Source organism: Ptychodera flava, chromosome 8 (assembly GCF_041260155.1).
Source record: "Ptychodera flava strain L36383 chromosome 8, AS_Pfla_20210202, whole genome shotgun sequence".
Classification (NCBI taxonomy): domain Eukaryota; kingdom Metazoa; phylum Hemichordata; class Enteropneusta; family Ptychoderidae; genus Ptychodera; species Ptychodera flava.
This window is the reverse complement of record NC_091935.1, coordinates 39,450,910-39,474,321: the sequence shown is the minus strand read 5'-3', so window position 1 is coordinate 39,474,321 and position 23,412 is coordinate 39,450,910. Positions and strand designations below refer to the sequence as shown.

Sequence of the window (23,412 nt, the reverse complement as noted above, 5' to 3'; positions counted from 1 at the left end):
TGTCGAGCAAGGACAATGACATTTACAAAAACATTTATACTTTAATTTGTTTATATGTCACAATGTGTGTCACATGGTATAATGCTAATGTGCTGTATTACTTTGCTTTTTTGGTTGATGTTGTTCTGCATAGATTTCATTTTTAATGTACCATACCAAACCTGGACTAAACTATCAGTTAATATGTTGTATAATAAAGATTGCATTGAATGCTTTTCTTTGTATTGTGCGAAGTACTGTTAGCTTGAATAGTCTAAACTGCATAATACCCAAAATTGCTCATGAGTTGAAACTTTTGACTAATTTTCCAGCAGTTTTGTTTGGTTTATTCATGCACTACAGTTTCTTGCTCTACTGCCTAAAGTTTTTTGTATTTTAAACTGTATAAAGTATGATTATGTGCGAAACATTTATGTAATGAAATATATACTACATGTGCAGTAAGGTGATCTAGTTAAAAATATCTCCTTGTGTATATCAGTAGTTATCATATTTTCGAAAAAATAATAACATAAGCTGGAAATATAAAACTATTCTCAGTTATTCGAATCCGAAACCGAATCCGAAACCGAATCCGAAACCGAATCCGAAACCGAGTCCAACTTCAGCATCGTTGGGTAGCCAGCGTCTATGCGGGTCATCAAAAGGGCAACCCCGCCAGGGATATCCGTGGTCGGGTTGACCTTTTGAGGACTCCGCATAGACGCTGGCTACCCCGCCATAGATAGCTGCTTTTCCACAACCGAGAATCACTATGCGACCACAGCCGAGAATCACTATGCGAAAGCCTTGTGATGCAAGAAGTGTCACAGTACTTTTGCATACAATTGTTGATACCAATATTGTGTTTCGAAATGTTTATAAAGGAGCGTGTTCTCCATCACCTTTATTTCTAAACAAATCAGTTGTAAGACACAACTTTCCAGGGAGAAGAAAAAACTAACACTGCGTGAACAGTCACTGTCAACAGACCGTATCCGAGAAACGTGGAACGAGGACTCCCAGGCCAGGTGGCTTCAGATAAAAACAAAAGCATCAATCGCGTACACCACTGGAGGACACAAAACAAAATGGCGGTGACTAGGCTGTGAACGACACTGGTAAACAAACGCGATCATGCCATCGTAAATGTACACTTAACCTGGTGGCATCAAGCTACTGAAGTAGGACGTACTTGTAAAGGAGTAGACTACTGTCAATACGGCATATTGGCAAAATCTAAGTTGTGGAACACTTCGTCAATCCATTGGAATGATCTAATGCCATGAATCGACGTACGGAGACTGTCGTCGCAGCTCAACGCAACAAAGTTCTGTAGTCGGAAGCTTGCGTTTCCATATCAACAGCCGAGTACCAGCCTAAGGAACAATACGGATGTGTATTCGGTAAAGAATGAGTAGTCCAATATCCAGCTTAAAGAAATCTAAAAAGACTGCGTTGCCCGGCGGGCACGGGTGAGTTTCAGTGTCCATTTTACATGCAAAATGATTTTGCAATAACGTACTACATGTACCTTATTGATTACCAGTGGCACTGGCATGTCTGCCTGCAGTTAATACTGTGACGGACTACAGCCAGCGGTTTAATTCTACTGTCGTTGTGACCAGCTTGTACTAGTATAGGTATAAAATGTACCATATCGCGGACAACATGGTCTTCAAGAACTGTACAAATCATATTGCCAACAGGCATGACACATACTGTAAATATCACTCATCCTGTTGCCAGGATAATGACCCACTGTATCCCCCCCCCCCCCCCCAATATGTACCCCTTGGAGGTTTTAAGATCTGTACAACTTTCATCTATCAATAACTGTTTTGTTCCTTTATTTCAAGGCAAAGAGCAGTACCATTCCGCTTTCCGGACTACACAGGTAAGTTGAAATCACATGTTTTATATCTTCTGTCACACACAAGATACAAAACGTATTGTTTTCTTGCGTTGATGAGATTAATTAGCCATAAAGTTTTTCGTTTATTACCTCATCTTGCATTTCAAAATATCTGTAGATTGTTGGAGCTGATGTGAATGGAAAGGCAATCTACCCATTGCATATGCAACAATAAAACTTCCTGTAAAAATATTTCTGCTGCTATTCATGATGCATATTTGCAGATATGATGTCGAATCATGTAATGTATAGTACATGTTTCAGACAAGACAGGTAGATCACATCATTTCTACCTGACATACAGTCAGTAATAATAAAGTCTATAATGATAATAAAAACAATGATAATAATTAAATTTTCTTTTTGTCTAACATTCAAAAGACCTTTGCATTGATATTAGTTAGACTGTCACAACTGATTGATTTCATAATAGTTTCCATACTTTTAAACCCTTTCTTTATAAAGTATACTAACAAAACAGAAATAACTGTTTAAATCTATCAGCTGTACATACCTTTTCGTGTATATTCCACAATTTTTGTTGTTTCTAAAATACTGTGTTTTATTCTCAAATAATGTCAAAATGCTTGATGCTCAACTTTGACATGGAGCATGTGGTACATGTATGTATGTACAAGTATACTAACAAAACAGAAATAACTGTTTAAATCTATCAGCTGTACATACCTTTTCGTGTATATTCCACAATTTTTGTTGTTTCTAAAATACTGTGTTTTATTCTCAAATAATGTCAAAATGCTTGATGCTCAACTTTGACATGGAGCATGTGGTACATGTATGTATGTACAAGTCCAAGGTAATTTCGGACAAATTAATTTTAGTCCAGACTATAATCATAGACACTACTGTCTATGCTAGATTTCAGTTGTCAAATATGATAGACATCACATTTATATTTGTATATGTAATGTGTTTGCTTGCAGGGCTATTTCCCTTGATAGCCTTAATATGTTACATTAATTTATATTTATATTTATATTTCAGTCCATCATCCATAATTGTTTTAGAGAGATGATGATTTTATCAATCTCCATTTTTATGACATTCACTGCCAAGAATACTGTTTTCTTACATCTGCAATGGTCTGACAGTGACTTAGAATTTGTTCAAATTACATAAAACTCAAAGTAAAAATTAGTTGATGTAAAAAATTGAAATCAGTGCATGGTAATGAATACAGTACAGTAGTATGAATGTTTGTCACAATGAATCCTTCCAATAATATTGCAGTTACATATGCTGTTTTATCTTTCTAATGTTTTATGATTTGCCATGGTTAATGTGGATTTACCATGTTATGTTTTGTTCAATATTGCTAGAAGATGAAGAGAAATTGCTGACAGAGATGACGGGCCAAAGTCCAAGTTCAAGATTGAGTAACTACAGCCTCCTAAGTGAAAATACGAACAGAATGAGAGAGAGTCTACCAGGACTTCAGTTACCAAAGCTTAGTAACACATCATCCTCAAAATCAACCTCACGTAAGTATTGGCATCGCAGTAGAATGTAGGGGTGATGAGCAAATATTTCCTCTGAAGAGATTCTGACATTTGTCAGCATGGAGTGAATTTTACCAGATACAGTTGCAATCAAGTTTTAGAAAAATGTTCCAGTATATGTAAATGAGCATCAAGACAAAATGTGATCAGTACATGTACATTAGACAGTGTGAATGATCCAGTACAATGCATGAAACAGAAAACTTTATAAAAATACATTTCCCTTACAGCACCAAATGATTATGAATTAATGACAAGCATGATGAACAAAATTGCTCTCTTGGAGAAAAAAGTCACATTTTACAGCAAAGAAATCATAGAAAAAGTAAGTTATCATACATTTAATGCTATCTATTCGATGACATATCACAGTATTGGTTACTTTAGTTATGTTTTTCAGCCATATCTGTTCATCACAAAAGTTTCACAGCCTCAGAATAGAATTTAAGTTTCTGCAGCATACACCAGACTGCTAGGCATGTTCTGTTATATCATCTTTTGTTGACATTTAAGCAGACAAGATTGACATTTTTTGCTGCAAGTTCAAACCTATCGTACTGTTTATTTCTCAGAATGCCAATGTCAAGCAACATAACTACCACACATGGAATATCATCCAAATTCAAAAGTGAATAGTAGGTCTGATATGCTCATATTCACACACCATTGCCTACCTGAAGTACATACCTAGCTTTCTTTACACAGGATAGGAAAGGCTCCATAGTCAAGTCAAACATTAAGCAATGTAAATGTATATTCTTATGAGGAAGACAATGAAAAATCTTATCCATTGTCCATTTTGTTAATCTTTTAAATAGCCTGTCATTTATCCATAAATTTTCATTGTTGAATTTGTCAACTTTGATATTATAGGATAAAAAGATCAAAATTCTTGAAGAAAAGTGTCTTCTGCTTGGCAAATATAAAGGTGAGAGAAATAAAATTGTTGGTAATCATGGCAAACCTCACATGGGGAGCACAAACTTGGCCTGAGATCCCTTCACCTCAAAACACCTCTGGTGCAAGTCCTGCTTTTGAGCTACCGCCATACTTGTTCTCATCATGGAACTTTTTTAATTTAATCCCAAATTATCCCACAGTACTCTAGTAAGACAATGTCCCATAAAAATCTAACGTGGCTGCATTGACTTCTCTTCAGTGATAAATTTGAACAGTGAGCACCATGCATGCCTTATATCATAACCCAATAGGACAGTTGTTTCAGTCCCATAGGAATCACTGGAGATTTGTATGGGATATTTCTGTTAGGGATCTTTTTCAAATTAATGGTGAGACATTGCCATCTATGACTCTACATTTCTGTATAATCTAAGTAGTGCCAATTTATTGAAACCAGATAAACTTTTGAAAGGCAGGACACTTCATGAGTAACATTCATCACATAATGATTGCCATGTCTTTGGTGTGTAAAAATCCATGTGTGTATCAATACCTATGAGTTGCATCTGTGCCATAGGTCACACACATCACAAGCCTGACTTTGTACACATGTGACTTTTGATAGTACTACACTCATACTAGTTTCATTCTAATTTCATATAGGTAGTAATAGTGAAGAGAGTGCTCGCATCAAAGAATTGGAACAAAAATGTCTTGTTTTACAGAATCAAGTATATGAAATGGAGGTAAGTTTTCCCATAATATGTAACAATGATCAAAATGAGGAAACATCAAGTGTGTTTAGTTCATGTAGCTATTACTCATATTTATATATTCAAGTGATCTTTAAATAGTTGGATTTGTTTCCTTTGAATATCCAAATGTACACATTACATGTCAAAAGTGGATCATATCATTTCTGGTGGTTGGTTTGGAGGAACTTCAACAAGTAAAATTATTTTTTTCATGACAGCATTTGGAGACCAACTCTGAATATTTATTGAAAAATTTTTACATTTCTGTGTTATGAATAGATTGCATTTCTCTTTACTTTGGAATAAATGCTTGCTCTTGATAGGATTGAGAACGATAGTTTATGGTTTGTCCTTAGATTTAAGATCTCAAGCATGCCGGTACTTTGGTAATTCTGCACTATTGGCTGAAGGCCCAACTTTGTTTCAGAAAGATTGAATATGATTGACATAATGTGTTTTAAACATACTGATATTGTCATCTAGGCCAGTGTATTATTTATCATTATCAACTGCATTTGTAAGTGTGACTTTGTATGGTAGATATCACCTCTGGACTAGCACACTCCATTCTACTCAAACCTTTTGTGATGCATGCGATGATCTGGACAACCAGACAAATATTCTCTCCCTTGCTTTTGGCATCATGTCACAGCCGTTTGTGGTTAGGTACCATAGAACGCCCCTTGGACATCAGAGAGTCTTCACCCACAAGCAACTGTGACCCATATCTTCTATATCATGAAATGTCAATTGCTGGAAATCACTGCTGATTGCCTTTCCATACATTCTCTCCTTGTGTTTTTCCATTCTATCGATTGATCATTCAAAAGTAATAAATATAAGAAGCTATGACAATTATTGTTTGTCTTCTAAGTCTTTTCCTTTTCAGACTGATAGCCAGGACTGATAGTTATGACAAATAGTGTGCGCCTCAAATATATAATGCAACAGCTCTATTCAACATTTTTTGAGCATGAAGAGAAAAATGAAAACATGTCATGTGTGTGTGCATAAATTGTGAAATATAAATTAAGATAAATTGTTTCATTTCAGTCAAGTATTTCTTTGTATTCAAAACTGTAAACCCTGGCCTGGTACAAGAAATCTGTGTATGTCGAACAGTGAAACTCCAAAGTTAAATGACAAGCCCTGTATCATAATTAGTCTTAAGTTGATGGAAATTATACATCTCATTGAGTGTGGTCGTCTTTTTCAGCGATTTTTAACTCCTTGACATTTGTTCATTTTAGGAGTTCTTAGCAGATTACGGTATGGTGTGGGTCGGTGACAGCTCCAAGACAAATGAAGATAACAATAGATATGATGTGTTGACAGAATCTTCAGATGAAGAACATCAAGACACTGATGTATGGAGACCAGGTATGGGTACTGTAAAAGTCTTTGAATTAGCTGCATGCTTTTTTGCGATTTTGGACTTTCATTTCAATAGGTATGTTTATATTTAGTAGCTGAAAAGACATCTTGACCCTAGTAAATACCGGTATGTGGAAAATTTTGAATTAACAGTGTCTTAAGGTGGAGTTGCTCGCAAACAACAGGTTTTTTCACGGGAATATTTTTCATCTAAGATGACAAGGAAAACCCGTCATACTATATATTTTCAAAAAGCAGAGAATAAAAAGTTTAGTGTGGTAGCAATAGTTTACTAGAAGGATGAAGGGATATATATTTTGGGTAAAAAACCTCAATTTTGGTTAATGATAAAAATTAATTTAAGTCAAAAACTTGATTCTGTTTTATGAAATTTAATATTTCACTTGAAATGAGAGTATATGTAGTAAAAAACAACCATTTTATTTTGCATTGTCTATCCTCATTCTAAAATGGCAGGGGTTGGAAGACTGACACTCAAAAAAGTTATTAAGATCATGATAAGCAAAATTGAAATGCCTCTTGTTCAAAAGGATACTTACTAAAAATACTTGTTTTACAGTACAGGTGTGTCTTCATTGGAATCATGGGTCTTGCTGACAAGTAGCCTACTTAACTCACTCATCATTTTTAGCTCCCATAGCCATATGTATATATGGCAATGGAAGCTATTCTTATAGGCTAGGGAAATGTCTGTATGTATGTATGTCTGTATGTCTGTATGTCTGTACGTCTGTATGTCTGTATGTCTGTATGTCTGTATGTCTGTCCGTCAACATCAAAAACTCCAAAACCGCTGTACATTTCATCTTGATATTTTGTGTGTACATGGATGATGGGCTGTAGATGAGATTTTGTTCAAATGAAGTTGTCATTGCCAAAAATATGCAAATTAAGTGAAAAAATGTAAAAACAGTCAAAATTGAAAAAACTCAATAACCACTGAGCAGATTACATGAAAAATTAGCATGTAAGTACTTTGGGCTGACATGAAATGATTGTGCACATCTTGGGTCAGTATCTTGGACTTGCTATTTTTCATGAATTTTTTTGTAATTTTCTCCCATTTTTGGTCAAAAAATCTCCTGCTCTGAAACCACAAGTCCGATTGATTTGAAACTTGGTATGGAAGTGCATAGAAGTGACCTTTCCCAAATTTGGGCAAATAGTGGTGAAATTTGCATATTTTTAGTTTACACGTCCATAGACTCCCATGTATAAGGCAGATCTCCATAGACTCCCATGTATAAGGCCACGAAAAATAAAATTTAGTTTCTCATCGTATTCATATTGCAAAAAGGATGCAGTGAACAATTTTTAGTCCCCACGGATGAAGTCCAGTGAGCTTATAGATTGGGTCATGTCCGTCTGTTCGTCCATCCGTGAGTCCATCCGTTCACGCAGATATCTCGGATATTTTGACAAAATGTCATGTGACCTTGATGACCTTTGATCTCAAATATACATATTTGTCCATAACTCAGTAACCACAAGTGCTACCACCCTTCATATATGGTATGATGGGACACCTTATGACGCCACATATTGTACCTCATTAATTATGCGCATATCTAATTTTGAGCGAGCCAATAGAGCTAGAGGTCTGATTTTTGGTATATAGGGATAACTTAGCAATACAATATTTTTGACAAAATGTCACGTGACCTCGGTGACCTTTGACCTCAAATATACATATTTGTCCATAACTCAGTAACCACAAGTGCTACAGCCTTCATGTATGGTATGATGGGACACCTTATGACGCCACATATTGTACCTCATTAATTATGCACATATCTAATTTTGAGCGAGCCAATAGAGCTAGAGGTCTGATTTTTGGTATATAGGGATAACTTAGCAGTACAATTTTTTGACAAAATGTCACGTGACCTCGGTGACCTTTGACCTCAAATATACATATTTGTCCATAACTCAGTAACCACAAGTGCTACAGCCTTCATGTATGGTATGATGGGACACCTTATGACGCCACATATTGTACCTCATTAATTATGCACATATCTAATTTTGAGCGAGCCAATAGAGCTAGAGGTCTGATTTTTGGTATATAGGGATAACTTAGCAATACAATTTTTTTGACAAAATGTCACGTGACCTCGGTGACCTTTGACCTCAAATATACATATTTGTCCATAACTCAGTAACCACAAGTGCTACACCCTTCATGTATGGTATGATGGGACAGCTTATGACGCCACATATTGTACCTCATTAATTATGCACATATCTAATTTTGAGCGAGCCAATAGAGCTAGAGGTCGGATTTTTGGTATGTAGGGATAACTTAGCAAAATGTCACGTGCCTCGGTGACCTTTGACCTCAAATATACATATTTGTCCATAACTCGGTAACCACAAGTGCTACACCCTTCATGTTTGGTATGATTGGACACCTTATGACGCCACATATTGTACCTCAATAATTATGTGCATATCTCATTCTGAGCGAGCCAATAGAGCTGGATGTCTGATTTTTCGTATATAGGGATAACTATAGGAGAGAAATTTTTTGACCAAATGTCATGTGACCTCGATGACCTTTTACCTAAAATATATGTTTATGTCAATAAATAAGTAACCACAAGTGCTATGTCCTTTGTATTTAGTAGGATGGGAGACCTTATGACAACACACGCTTTACCTCATTAATTATGTACACATCTAATTCTGGGCAAGCGAATAGAGCTAGAGATCTGATTTTTTGGCATATAGGGATTAATTAGCAATATAATTTTTTTTTCTAAATGTCATGTGACCTCGATGACCTTTGACCTTGATTATACATATATATGCATATTTCAGTAACCACAAGTTCTATACCCTCCAATTTTGATAGTATATTAGACCTTAAGATGTCACATCTTGTACCTCATTTATAATGCGCATATGTATTTCTTGGCTGGCCAATACTGCTAGAGGTCTGATCTTTTTCCCGATTTAGAACCATAACGTAGACATGCCTCATGTGTTTTAAATTGGGAACAACGACATAGACCTATGTGCCCATAGATCTCAACATATACACTCCAGTGATACTTCTTAATGACCACATTTTCCTGCCCCATCAAGGACTAATACTCCTATTACAAGTGGGGACTATGTCATTGTAAATGACTTGTTGAGTTGATGGTTGTATCACAGTATTCGATATATCTAATTCTGTATTTTTCCATTTTATATTCTGAATAATTACATTAAACATATTTCACTGTCTCCAGTACATTCCATTTAAGTATTTTCACTTCATGCACTTTATCCCTTTCACACATGTTCAAATATCTGACCAGAGAACAAACACTAAATAGTCCAGGATGGGAGCTACAGTGTCATTGACGCTATTTTTTGGACAGTGTTTTCATGAGAAGCAGATGGCATGCAAAATTCGATTGATGTGGCAGAGTTTTCATATATTGAAACTTTTTTGTCCTTTTCAGCTACATCATTAGCTAAGCCAGCATTCCATGTAGATTTTAACAAAGTCATTGAGAATATCAAAGAGCTGAACATCCTTGCTGGTGAAGGTGTGCAAAGAATACAGAAGACCATTGGTGGGGCAAGGCTACGAGCCCCTGAACCAATAACTCTAACTTTGTATGCAAATGGTATCTTCATGTTTAATGGACCATTCAGATCCTATGAAGAGCCAGAAACACAGGTAGTAATATGATTTGAATTTTTTGTCAATCGGTTCTTTCATTGGAAACTTTGAAATGTAACATGGTTGATGTAATCACACACATTAATCCAGGAGTGTTTGCCAAGGGACACAAATAAATCATTATCATAATTAATTCTGCACAATTTTTCAACAAACTTAGAAGGGCCAGCAGCTGCAACTTTTATTTATTTTCTCTATTTTTGTTTTGTATGTTGATTGCAAGTTCTTGTTCTACTCCCCAAGCATGTCGAAACACCAACTATTTTATATCAGAGCTGTGTCTGTTAAGCTGAAAGATCCGTTGCTCGAGGACGCTCCTTGGGGGAGCGTAGAGAGTGCCGTTAAGTGACAGATCTTTCAGTCTAAGTGTGTATTTGCATAAAATGCACAGTTATATTGTTTTCATTTGAATTCTAGTTTGGACCAGAATTCCCACATCAGCAGTAAGAATGCTATTACCACTTGCATAGGCTGAGTTGACAAGCTGAATACTGTGTATGTCAACATGCTTTCGGGAGTAGAACAAGAAAATGTAGTTGACATTAAAGACAAATGAAAAAAATCATCAAAAGTCCTCCAAAGCCACACAATAAAATAATATTCATTACCTTTACTGTATCATCTTTGAAATATCCATCAGACACTATCAGTCATCCAACTTGACTTTGTTGAGCATAGACTGTGCCATTAAACATAAATGCCACTGAGTTGGCCACAAACTTCATCTTGGAGATATCATATTTGAGTTTCACAAGCAACCGACTCAAACATTGTCAATAACATGCATAAAGTACACAGTGTTGTGACTAAACTATTTCAATCAAAGTATATGCACCCAGTACAAAACATTCATTGTACCAATATTAATACAATGTGCTTGGCCTTCTTACAGCTATGTGTACAAGATTTAATGGATGGATATTTTCCATCAGAACTTCAAACAAGATATCCAGAGGGTATTCCAATGTTGGTAAGTACATTGCAGCATTTCCATAATCAATGACTTGCAGGTCTGGCATGATACATTTGATAGCTCACTATTTGGATAGATTAACTATATTATATGTATTTACTGGTATGTGTAACAGATGGTACTGTTCACTGTATAGCTAGAATTCCATGAGAAGATTACAGTACATGCTAGTAACAGTCCCTGATCAGTACCTGTTACAGGCTGGGTTTAACAATCCTTATTGCACTGTCTGTAATTTTGATACACTTAGGCCCATTTCATGGCTGTCAGTACATGTCTGTATAAAGTCGTGTAATTTCAGACTCTCTTCATGACCGTGACTACAGATCTAGAGAGTAGTGTACCATACACTGAGAACTGAATCCGTTGCTGAATATCAGAGCATGTGACAGGACCCATGTGTATATCTGTAAAATTTGGACTTTTTAACATTGTAAGCAAATGACACTGATAGAGTTATCATCTGACAGCACTCATATATATAGGAATATGTGTAAGACAGGTATAAATTTAAAACTGTGTCCCACATCTGTTGGTGTAAAGCTGTACAGAACTACATGTATATACAAATAGTGTGGGTCAAATTATACCAGTGTGAAATTCAGCCCTTATATTACACTTATATTCACAGCACTGTTAACATCAATGTCTGTACAGAACAGTTTCTATAGCCCTGTGTCACCTTTACAGATACAACTTGTATCACAGATTTGTGATATACTGAGCAAAATCTATTACAGTGTGATGTTTTCCTGTGAACCATTACTTTTTTCAAAATGCTTGTTATTGTGCACGTATTGTTAGGTCAGGACAAAATTTAACTCTGTGGCCAAAGAGCTTAATATCATTAAGAATACAAATTGTAACCTACTATGGAAACTTTCACAGAAAATGACATGTTTTTTTACTTTCCCTTCAGGTGACAGATAAGAGAGATGTGATATTTGAAGACAAAAGACACAAAGACCATTTTCCTGGCACTGGTCAAGTACTTGGAGGTGACCATAAACCCTCCGTGCTGCTACCAACTAACCTTGATAAATCAACAAACACAAAATATGAAAGTGACAAATCATCACATGTTACAAGTGATATACCAGGTAACCTAGCTTTGGTTTCTCTCATGTCTCTGCTAGACACTTTGACATAGATCTCAGGCACAATATATCCTGTGTTACATGTACATAATATCTACATGAAGTACAAGTACCTAGAGACTCCACAATTTTATTAAATGTATTTGATGTTGTCATTTTTCAAGAGGATCTTTCCATGAAAAGTAGGCAGCCCTTTTGCACCAAGGAAGATAGATTTAGTAGAAATTTATTTTCAGTGAAGAATTGGAGGTTTATGTCACAATACAATTGTTACATCATCATGTAATCATGTATCAGTTGAAAGGATTTCTGTATAAAATTTCATGAACGCAGTCTTTGCAATGGTGAAGTTTGACTTGTTATCAACAATGTCACAAGGGAGCCATACACTCACACACAGAGGATTAGAGATATAGGAAAGATAAAACAGTGCATGCCACACATTCTCAGAGCTGTGTTTTCATAACTTTGTTATGTTGAGGCAGCAGTGTACTCATCAGGTTATGCATTGTCATGACTATTATGCAAGAGTCTGTACAGACTTTATGGTCGTGTGAAGATAAGAATGGACAGTGAAATTGATCCAAATGTTATCACACTTGTGTAATGGTTTGTAAAGTTGTTCCAAAACTTGCTGCAGTATCAGTACTTGTAATTAACTTGAGGCAAAGAACAGCCGGATGATAGTGTTGTTTCACAGCAGGCTTCAGCTGTAATTGCTGAAGTAAAGCAATAAAACCTGTCGGCCGGTAGGAACTGATTAGTGTCTATGTGTGGGATAAATGTTTCCTACAAGTGAACACACACCACAGTCGCTCGAGAGTTATTCAGCTCTGGGACCACAGGGTCCTCGAGCTCCGGTGATGATGGTGATCAAACATTTAAAAATGAAGGAAAATGTATTTGACTCAGTAAAGTTGTTGCTGTTGTTGTTGTTATTGTTGTTGTTTTTGTAGTTGATAGTATTTTCAGAAAAGGACAAATTATGCGCTGCAAAATTCAATACAGCCTCACTGTACACATGGAGGTAAGCTGCCTCCATGCTATACACATGCGCTGCAAAATTCAATACAGCGATATTGATGTTGATGATGATTAAATATTTAAAAATGGAGAAACATAAAAATATATTGGACTCTGTAAATTTGTTGTTGTTGTTTTTATTATTGTTGTTGTTGTTGTTGATAGTATTTGCAGAAAAGAACAAAGTATGCGCTGCGAAATTCGATACAGCCTTACTATACTATGCGCTGCAAAATTCATTACAGCCTGTGCGTTGCCGCCCAACTATACTATGGCCTATGCGTTGCAAATTCAATACAGCCTAACTATACATGTGCGTTGCCGCCTAACTATACTATGCGTTGCAAATTCAATACAGCCTAACTATACATGTGCGTTGCCGCCTAACTATACTATGCGTTGCAAATTCAATACAGCCTAACTATACATGTGCGTTGCCGCCTAACTATACTATGCGTTGCAAATTCAATACAGCCTAACTATACATGTGCGTTGCCGCCTAACTATACTATGCGTTGCAAATTCAATACAGCCTAACATTACCCAAGGGTTGTCACTTCATTGCCACACACTTTTTTTCAATCGCCAAAAATGCACCTAGCAAGCATCGAAATCGGTAAAATTCGACGTAGGGTCAAAGCACATTGGTCCTTCTCAATCATACTCAAACATTTTTACCTCTTACCGATGAAAAGTCGAGAAATCAGCAGGTTTTTCGGCGCATCTGGTCGTCTCTTACATTCCAGATTTAAAAGACCGCGCGGTACATTAAGTCACATGGGCGCATTTCAAATCGAACCAATAGCAGAGCTGGATGGGCCCAGCGTGAAAACCTGGCAGTAACGTAAGTTTCTTACGTCTTTTGAAGACTATGGGTGACACTGTCTGCGTATGAAATTCTGGTAACTTTAACAGTTGCAGTTCACCCATAGCAAGAGAAAGTTCTTTCCAAAGACGTGAGAAACTTACGTTACTGCCGGTTTTCACGTCGGGCCCATTCATTCAGTACGGGCTCAGCTATTGGTTCGATTTGAAATGCGCCCACTTGACTTAATGTACCGCGCGGTCTTTTAAATCTGGAATGTGAGAGACGACAAGATGCGTTGAAAAACCTGCTGATTCTCGACTTTTCATCGGTAAGAGGTAAAAATGTTTGAGTATGATTGAGAAGGACCAATGTGCTTTGACCCTACGTCGAATTTTACCGATTTCGATGCTTGCTAGGTGCATTTTTGGCGATTGAAAAAAAAGTGTGTGGCAATGAAGTGACAACCCTTGGGTAATGTTAGGCTGTATTGAATTTGCAACGCATAGTATAGTTAGGCGGCAACGCACATGTATAGTTAGGCTGTATTGAATTTGCAACGCATAGTATAGTTAGGCTGCAACGCACATGTATAGTTAGGCTGTATTGAATTTTGCAGCGCATAGTATAGTAAGGCTGTATTGAATTTCGCAGCGCATACTTTGTTCTTTTCTGCAAATACTATCAACAACAACAACAACAACAATAATAAAACAACAACAACAACAACAAATTTACAGAGTCCAATAAATTTTTATTTTTCTCCCTTTTTAAATATTTAATCATCATCATCATCAATATCGCTGTATTGAATTTTGCAGCGCTTGTGTATAGCATGGAGGTAGCTTACCTCCATGTGTACAGTGAGGCTGTATTGAATTTTGCAGCGCATAATTTGTCATTTTCTGCAAATACTATCAACTACAACAACAATAACAACAACAACAACAACAACAACTTTACTGAGTCCAAATATATTTTTATTTTCTTCATTTTTAAATGTTTAATCACCATCATCATCGTAGCTCGAGGACCCTGTGCTGCGGCCTAGTCGCCCCATAGACGAGTATACAGAAGCGAGAAATACCTCAAGTCTGGAAACAGAATGGCTATTTCGTATAGGGATTGTGCCACCATGTCAACTTCGATGTTCGATTTACCGTGAAAAGTAGCAAGTTCATCTATCATGTAACCGTCGACCGTTCCCTAGTCATTCTCAAAATTAATACCTGGTACTTGATTTGCTTCACAAACGCTCGTTTCGTGTGATTTTCGGCCGAATTCGACGGACACCTCGCTAAAACATAAGCGTGAGCAACATTCCGGTCACCTCACAGTGGACGTTGGGCACCTCCACTTTACTGACGTTAGCGCCGCGTACCCATGAGGGGTGACTGGAAGGTTGTTCATGCCTTATGTTTTGGCGACGTGTCTTCTGAACTCGGCCGAAAATCACACGAAAATTTATACCTGATACTTCATCTGCTTACAAAATGCTCATTTCCTGTGATTTTCGGCTGAGTTCGAGAGAACCTGGCCAAAACATAAGCGTGAGCAACATTCCAGTCATCCCTCATGGGTAGGCGGCGCCAACGTCAGTAAAGTGGAGGTACCCAAGAGGTGACCGGAATGTTGCTCACCCCCAGGTTTTGGCGAGGTGTCCGTCGAATTCGGCGAAAATTACACGAAACGAGCGTTTTTGAATCAGATAAAGTATCAGGTATGAATTTTTAGAATGGTAGGGAACGATCGACGGTTGCATGATAGTTGAACTTGCTAATTTTCACAGTGAAATCGGACACGGAAGGTGACATGGCGTGGTTTTTATAGCCGTTCTGTTTCCAGACTTGAGGTATTTCTCGCTTCTGTATACTCGTCTATGGGGCGACTAGTCCCAGAGAGAGCTGAATAACTTCGAGCGACTGTGCACACACTTGTATTTCAGTAGTGGCCATGGCCGAGTATATGTTCAAAGTCGAGTTCTCGTACTATTCCCAAACACGGATAGTGCCCGTCTTCATTTCTGAGGATGACTTGCCAATGCTGTGGCTGTGACACTCAGGGCAGCGGTACGGAATGTAATATTTCTGCATATGTGAATTGCACCGCAGAGTGTACTCCCATGGTGTGTGTTATTAGGGGTCCATAAAAGCTCTCAGATTTTCACCGCAATTATAACAAGTCAGTGCAACTTCTAAGGCAAGTTTTGAAACAACTTACAAACCAATTACACAAGTTGATAACATTTAGATCAATTTCACTGTCCATTCTTATCTTCACACAACAGTAAAAATCACTGATTCAGATTGATTTACATGATTATCTCTGTACTATTCTTTTCCTGCAGTGCCTAAACTTACTGTTGATCAGTTTCTGTCCAAATTGCCAAAATCTGTCATCAAAGAAGGCAAGGTCATTGACATTAGGACATCTATTGGTGAAACTTTCAAGGTATGATAATTCCCTCACTTTACTGAATGTTACCCTCACTTAATTTTAGATGCAGACTTGCTCAGAACTTACGTTATCACCTTTATTCATTTTACAGTGTGCAAGATTGCAATAAGTGTTAAAGCAAAAATGCAGTGTTGCAGATATTAACAATGCAGAGATTATCTCATAATGCTTTGTTTCAAGTTATTTGATAAGCTATCTGTATATTTCTTTTTCTGAGTGTTTCTATATTTTCATTTTCGCTAGAAAATAATGTACTTGAATTGCTAGCAGCAAGTTTGCTTATATCTGGTACTAATAAAGTACACATCATTTTTTTCAAAGTATTTAAAGTACTTAATCATCCCTTGTAATTTTTTGTGTAATTCCATTAAATGCTTATTTCCACCTTTTTTGATGAAGAGTGACAAAGGACAAGCTAACATAACAGTAATTGATACACCGGTATTGAGAGAAATGAAAGAAAGAGTTGAGAAACCTTCAACAAAGAGACCCAAATCAGCCAGAGATGTAACAACACTGAGGATCAAGTCTGAGACTGGAGATAAAACATTCATACTCAGAATGAAATTTACTGATACAATTGGTGAACTTAGACAGTACTTGAATTCACAAAGGTGAGTGTTTTACTCTGATAGTGTCATACGTAAACAGTGTCTTTTAGCTCCCATTGATGAAGTCTTGAGCAACTAGTAGATTGGACACAGTCTGTCAGTCCGTCCATCCGTGCAGTCAATACTCAGCTGCAGCCATGACCAGACTGATTTCATTAAACTTAGGACAGTACACTGTGAGGTATTTTCAACACATTGTAGCAGCACTTTGCCATTAATATGGGTATTTTTCCAAGTTCATAGCCATTGCTCAGACATACATGAATAGATTCCATCAAACCTTCATATAAGGATATACATGTACATCAACTTATCACAGTATCAGAGCCAACATGGTTGCTGGATGGCCATTCAGCCATTATTTTTTTCTCGAGTCTTCTCTCCAACCATGAACATATCTTCATTATTGCAATGAATCTACATCACTAATTAAAACAAGTATAGTTTATGATATATTTTGTCATTCCTTAGCATATACAGGGAACACCACAATACCACACATAACAACATACCAACCCAAATATCACAAAAGAAAACCGACAAGTAGGTCACAGAATAACCAGCATGACAGTACACCGAATGAGATACCGTAGCCATGTGAAGTTTCTCACTTTAATGCTCAGATTATACATAAGTTACTACTACACAAGGACAACTCCATCATTTTGACAATAATTGCACCAATCACATGCAAAAAGTGTCACCTTCCAAAGTAGGATCAATAATCCCCAAAACAGTCTATCCAGCGGGAACTATGTCATCTTCAATGATGTACATATCATCATCTATAGACACAAAAGTGTTGTTTGCCAGTATGGCCCGTATGACGTTTGATTTACCAGTAAGTGTGGCATGTGGACAATTTGCCACAAAGAAAAGACCCACCTTCACCTTTGAATGACAGTACTTGAACCACAATGATGCTTTATGACTGAAACCTGCCCCTTTATGTCTGCATATTGACTGGATCTAGTCACTTGGCTTTCCTTGGGAGTACGCAGCAGTTACTGGCTGGCCAAATGACTGGTGCACCTTAGAAATGCCCTATCGTGTTACAAGTAGTCTGGTGTTCAATATAAGTGTACCATACGCATTGACTGAGATCAACCTTGGACGAATGATGTGATCAGATGCAATCGGTTTATCACAAGAACTAATCTTAATTTGCAGCAGGTAGTTCTCAAAGCTTGATGAGGGTGGTTTTCTTGTCATATTATGATATGAGACTGGCATGGGCATGCAGAAAACGATCAGGCCAGATGACGACATTGCACTCATACTACACAATACAGTGGTGAATCAACATATGCTTCTATCATAGACCTGCTGCCACGTTCCGACCAGTAGATACAGGATTTTTAGTCCAACTCAGTCAAGTTGATAATTTACCCAATTTGAAAAACAAAGGCCACAAAGTTGCTGCATTAAACATTCTTGAAATAGAACTTCCATGATTAGTGAAGAAAGAATAATGGCCCGTCATTCAATAGTTGTGAAAAATTTCTGAGAAACCTCTGCCTGCTTGCCCCGTCATGCAAATTTATATGACCTGAGTGTATGAGTAATATAATTATTTAGAGCAACCCAAATCCTGCAGGGTTCACAAGTCTGTTGGCCATTGTTATCATCCCACCATCTATGAAATAGTCTTCCCGAGTATATTGCGTTAATGTACTCTGTATTGATATTTATATGCCCATAGACTTTGCGCTGCTAGTCTAGACATATTCATTAACATGAATTAAATGATACATTTACCAGTTATAAAGCAATGTAGAGATTGTCAAAAGCTAATGTTATGTGTATTTCGGCATTCATTTCATCGCATTTGATTGCGAAAATGCCAATTCAAGTTCTTGTCTAGACTGAAAGATTCCGTCGCGTGCGGGCTGTGGCGTACTGCGACCTACGACCCTTTACCTAAAGTTTACCTTTTGGTAAAGGGTCGTAGGTCGCAGTGCGCCGGAGCACCCGCACGTGACAGAATCTTTCAGTCTAGTTCTTGTCCTACCCCAAGGCACACTGCAATGCCTACTGGTACTGTTTACTTTGTCAACATAGCATTTATTAGTGTACGGTATAATATATTCTAGTCTAGACCAAAATTCACTTGTCAACATTACTAATGCAGTGTACAGATGTGCAGGCTGAGTTGTCAAGTTGAATACTGTGTATCTCAACATGGTTTTTTAAGTAGTACTAAGAAACTGTAGTTGACTTAAATAAACAAAACCAGTGGAGAAATCAAAAGTTACAGCTTACAGTCCTTTAACAAAGAAGAATCAAATTTCAATAAAAAAAGGCATAATTGAAGTGCACTATGCTTGTTGTCATTTTATACATTGAGCAGTAACAAACACCATAGTGCTGAGTCAGTTTGGGATTGTCCTGTCTAGATTTGACTCTCACTTTTGAAAATGAAGAGTTTCTATCTCTCATACAAATTTAGAAAGTTGGTATTTTTCATCACCACGTCAAAGACATTGAACTTTAGTGATTGCTATGGCAATCCCTGCATGCAGATAAAGTAATTGAAATAATGTAATCCAAGTAGATGGTTCATGACAATTGTCATTGAGTAATCTCTCTTTCCGTCTACTAATTGTTTTCTTTCATTTATTTTTCAGAGCAAGTGCTACGTCTAAGTATGATATCCTTACAACGTTTCCTAACAGGACGTACAGTGACAACAATGCAACACTTGAAGACTGTGGTCTTGTTCCAAATGCCACACTACATCTTAAAGCTAAAAGATAGTTGCTTGGATTTTATTTTTACAGATTTTATTGTTTCTGTGGCTTGTCTGGAAATATCTGCAACAGATGAACTTGTCACTTGAAAATCCTAAAATATACAAACTGAAAATGTATGCATGAAGATAACGTTGTGGAAATGGCATGTATTTTATTTTAAACATATGCTTTCTGTTTGTAAAAACATGGACTGCATTTAAGATATCACACACATGAATTTATTGTTCATGGCAGAGACTTAGTGGAGTCAAGTGCTTTGCAAGTAATACAAAAACACAAGCATTTTCTTGCTTCCGTTTTATGGCGTGATCTTCAAATGTCATTGAAGTTTGCAAGATTTGACGTCAATAACTTGATGATGTTATCTGATTTTGAACAAATACAGCCTTTGTCGTGCATGTTTTACAATAATTTAATTAAGGTTGTACATGCCTTAAAATCAAAGGACTTAAACTTTTGCCCAAACTTCACATAAGTGAACTTACACTAATATTCCTTTTCGAAAACAAGAATAAAAATTAGGGGTCACTGTGCAAGATTTGGTACTAAAAAAACAAACTACCCAATAATTTGTGACCCTTGAAATTCAAAATGGCCACCACCCTTGTATTAATTCTTTGAGATATTAAATATTCGATATTCACTTAAAATAAGCCATTGATAATTTAATTACTCTGTGAGCTTCAAAATTATTCCCCACAACTGGTTGTCTCAATTCTCAGTCCCAAGGCACTTCTATCCTAAATCAACACAAATTTTCCACATCAGACTCCACACAATAAAACTTGATCATGCTTAGTGAAGCCCAAAATTGCTTCCAGCCTTAGTAAATTGGGTTCAGTAACATTTTACTGTACAAATTTGCATTTTCTGTTTTCACTTAATATCACTAGATGACTTCAAAAGTTGTGTAAGGAGAAAAGTCTGCCAACATGAGTAGGTTTAGTTTTAACTTAGTAGTCTTTTTTTTGGTTGGTTGAAAACTCAGCCTGCTCCTGCTTGGATTTACACATCTGTCACAAGGATTTCATTCACTGCATTGCCACAAAGGAAGCTTAAGTGAGTCAGTTTATGAATCAGTTTTGCAGATACAGAATCTCATTCCGGCAAAGCTAGTCACTTTGTCAAGAAACATTGGAGTTAGCTTCAATGTAAATACTAGTCAGCTGGATGAGCTAGTTCTACCGGTATACCTAGCTCAATCATTTCATTGCTTGCTGTGAGAATGTTGTGTAGTTAAAAGAGTGCCAATACTAGGAGTTAAGAGATTTTTAAAAATAAGATTTTATATTCATCATGTGTCCTGATGCTTGTCTTTGTCTTGAGAGCACTTTCTTTAAGACCAAGATTTGAAATGTAAATTCAAAACCAAGTTCATACTCAACAGGGATGGATTTATATTGATATTACCTTAAATAAAGATTGGTAAGCATGTTGAAAATATGTTGACGTGTCAAACTGTGTGCTTTTATCAAAAACAAACTTTAATCTAAGACAATGGAGAGTGGGCAACCCCCATATGAATACCAGTAGCTAGAGTCAAGATTTCAATGCAACTTGTTTCACAAATATAAGAATGATATTGACCAGGTATAGTTTCCATTGCTTGCCTTGGCTGTGAAGTGTTTAGTAGCATTGGCTTGTCCAGAAAATGTTTCAACAATGAAATCAAATGTACTTTTTAGCAAGTTTAAATTAAAAGATTCTAAAATGATTTCATTAATCTAGAATCTTCCATCCCACTCTTTCCATCAGACCACAGATACTGAAACTAATTAAGTTCTGAGCTGTAATAAAATTGAAATTTTCCTTCAGTTATTGAAAGTTCTCATTACATTGCTTGTAAATGTTTCTGTCATTTTTTCACCAGTGAATTAGAATATTGAGAATTTGTATTCATAAAAAGTCCCCAAAAGCCAACAAACTCATAGATTTTAATTTTAATATCTGCTGCTTTCAATTCACACATAACAAAACATCAATGCAGCATTCCCCTTCAATGATTGATCTTGTTGAGACCAGTGAAAATGTTCCTTGGTAAGGCGCTCGACCCTTTGAAGTCATAGGTAACCACAGCAAAATTGAGAAGTTTAAGTTCTACAGTTTTCTCAGTCTAGCTCAAGGAAGAAATGGTGGAAGACAAAATTATGCATCAGCAATAGCGGCCTAAGCCCTGATGGTACGTCCACTAAGCCCCGCCCCTTTACCATATATGGAATATGCAAATTTACGGTGACCGTGTCACAGTTTAGTTTAAGGCCCTAATATGTGCACTGTTAACATCCAGAGTACTGCTTTGCTCTGCTAACACTGTAAAAAGAAGACACATCTTGTAACGTTCACCATCTGCATTGTTTTCTAACAGACCTATTTCCAACTTTGATACAAAATTTTGTTGTACCAAGTGATACAGTGATACCAAATATCAAATCGTCATATTACATATATAAAGGTAAATATATCAGTATGAATTAAACAATGAATTTAATGTTACCAATACTTCTATGGAAATAACCTGTATAAATAGTCATATGGCCATTTAAGAACCGTTTTACGAAATTTAAAAACCAGAGAGAAAAACATTTCCCAAATTGAGATTATTCACCAAAATAAAATTATTCTGAAAATCACAATATCACCAGTTGTATTTAAATTAATATTGTACGAAAACTTTTAGTGATCCTTATATGTAAAATTCAAAATACTTCTTGCTATCAAAATGGTATAATGAATGGCTCTATTGAAATAAAAATTAAAAAATTAAAGCTACTACAAAATGAAAGTATGTGATTGTAATGTGAATAAACACAATACAACATAAATACAACATAGCAACAAATGAACTATCCAAGCAATGTGACCAGTTGTTGAGTTGTAGGCTGTACCATTGACACATTTATTTCAGGTTAATCTGCATATTTTTGGTAATCATATTTTCATTGAAAAAGGTGGAACCTTTTTAAGCCATGACGCATCTCCATGCTAAATGTTGCATTGTAACCTCCGCCATTTTCAAGATAAGACAGAGGACAGACAGCAAGACAGACATGCGTATACACAAGCACCTACATACATATCCTAGCACACATACCGGTATATGTACACCTAAATGTAAATGTGCAGGCATACAGACACTTGACATTCATCCATTCAATATGCAGCTGGGAAAATGGCAGGGGGTTGTTCAGGCTAAAAGTTTTCTGCTAGTCATGTGTAGATGTGACACATCAGCCCTGGTTCCTAGGTCTAAGCTGGGGGAAATCATCACTTGTATCATACTATTTATAATAAGTCACTTCATATACTGTTATCATCCTATCCAAATCATTGCATATGAAGTCAGAGACATTCCTATCATAGAACTTGGTGTCTTGAAGTTTTTAATTGCATTAAATCTACAAACTTGTTGACAGCAGAATTGTACAGTATTGGATTAACATATAAATGAATAAGGTTATATGGAAGTCCCTTCATATCATAACTATGATTATCATGATCAATGAGGAAGATTGTGCTGAGCCCTACCATAGTCTGATAAATTTCATCTGCATAT

At 36.5% G+C, this 23,412-nt stretch overlaps 1 protein-coding gene across 2 annotated transcripts; it reads left to right on the top strand.

The window, feature by feature from the left end:
• Positions 1–1,047: 1,047 nt before the first annotated feature.
• LOC139139315 (UBX domain-containing protein 11-like) lies at positions 1,048–21,302 on the top strand. 2 transcript variants are annotated; one of them, XM_070708194.1, is made up of 13 exons: positions 1,048–1,454; positions 1,839–1,876; positions 3,235–3,396; positions 3,645–3,739; positions 4,288–4,342; positions 4,978–5,060; positions 6,320–6,449; positions 9,917–10,137; positions 11,033–11,110; positions 12,033–12,213; positions 16,386–16,489; positions 16,895–17,109; positions 19,734–21,302. In XM_070708194.1, the coding sequence occupies exons 1-13, from the start codon at positions 1,393–1,395 to the stop codon at positions 19,861–19,863; spliced, it is 1,554 nt and encodes a 517-aa protein (XP_070564295.1). In that variant the 5' UTR covers positions 1,048–1,392; the 3' UTR covers positions 19,864–21,302. The 2 variants fall into 2 exon arrangements, with proteins under 2 accessions (XP_070564295.1, XP_070564296.1); XM_070708195.1 differs by having other exon boundaries at positions 1,051–1,454; positions 3,238–3,396.
• Positions 21,303–23,412: the final 2,110 nt, after the last annotated feature.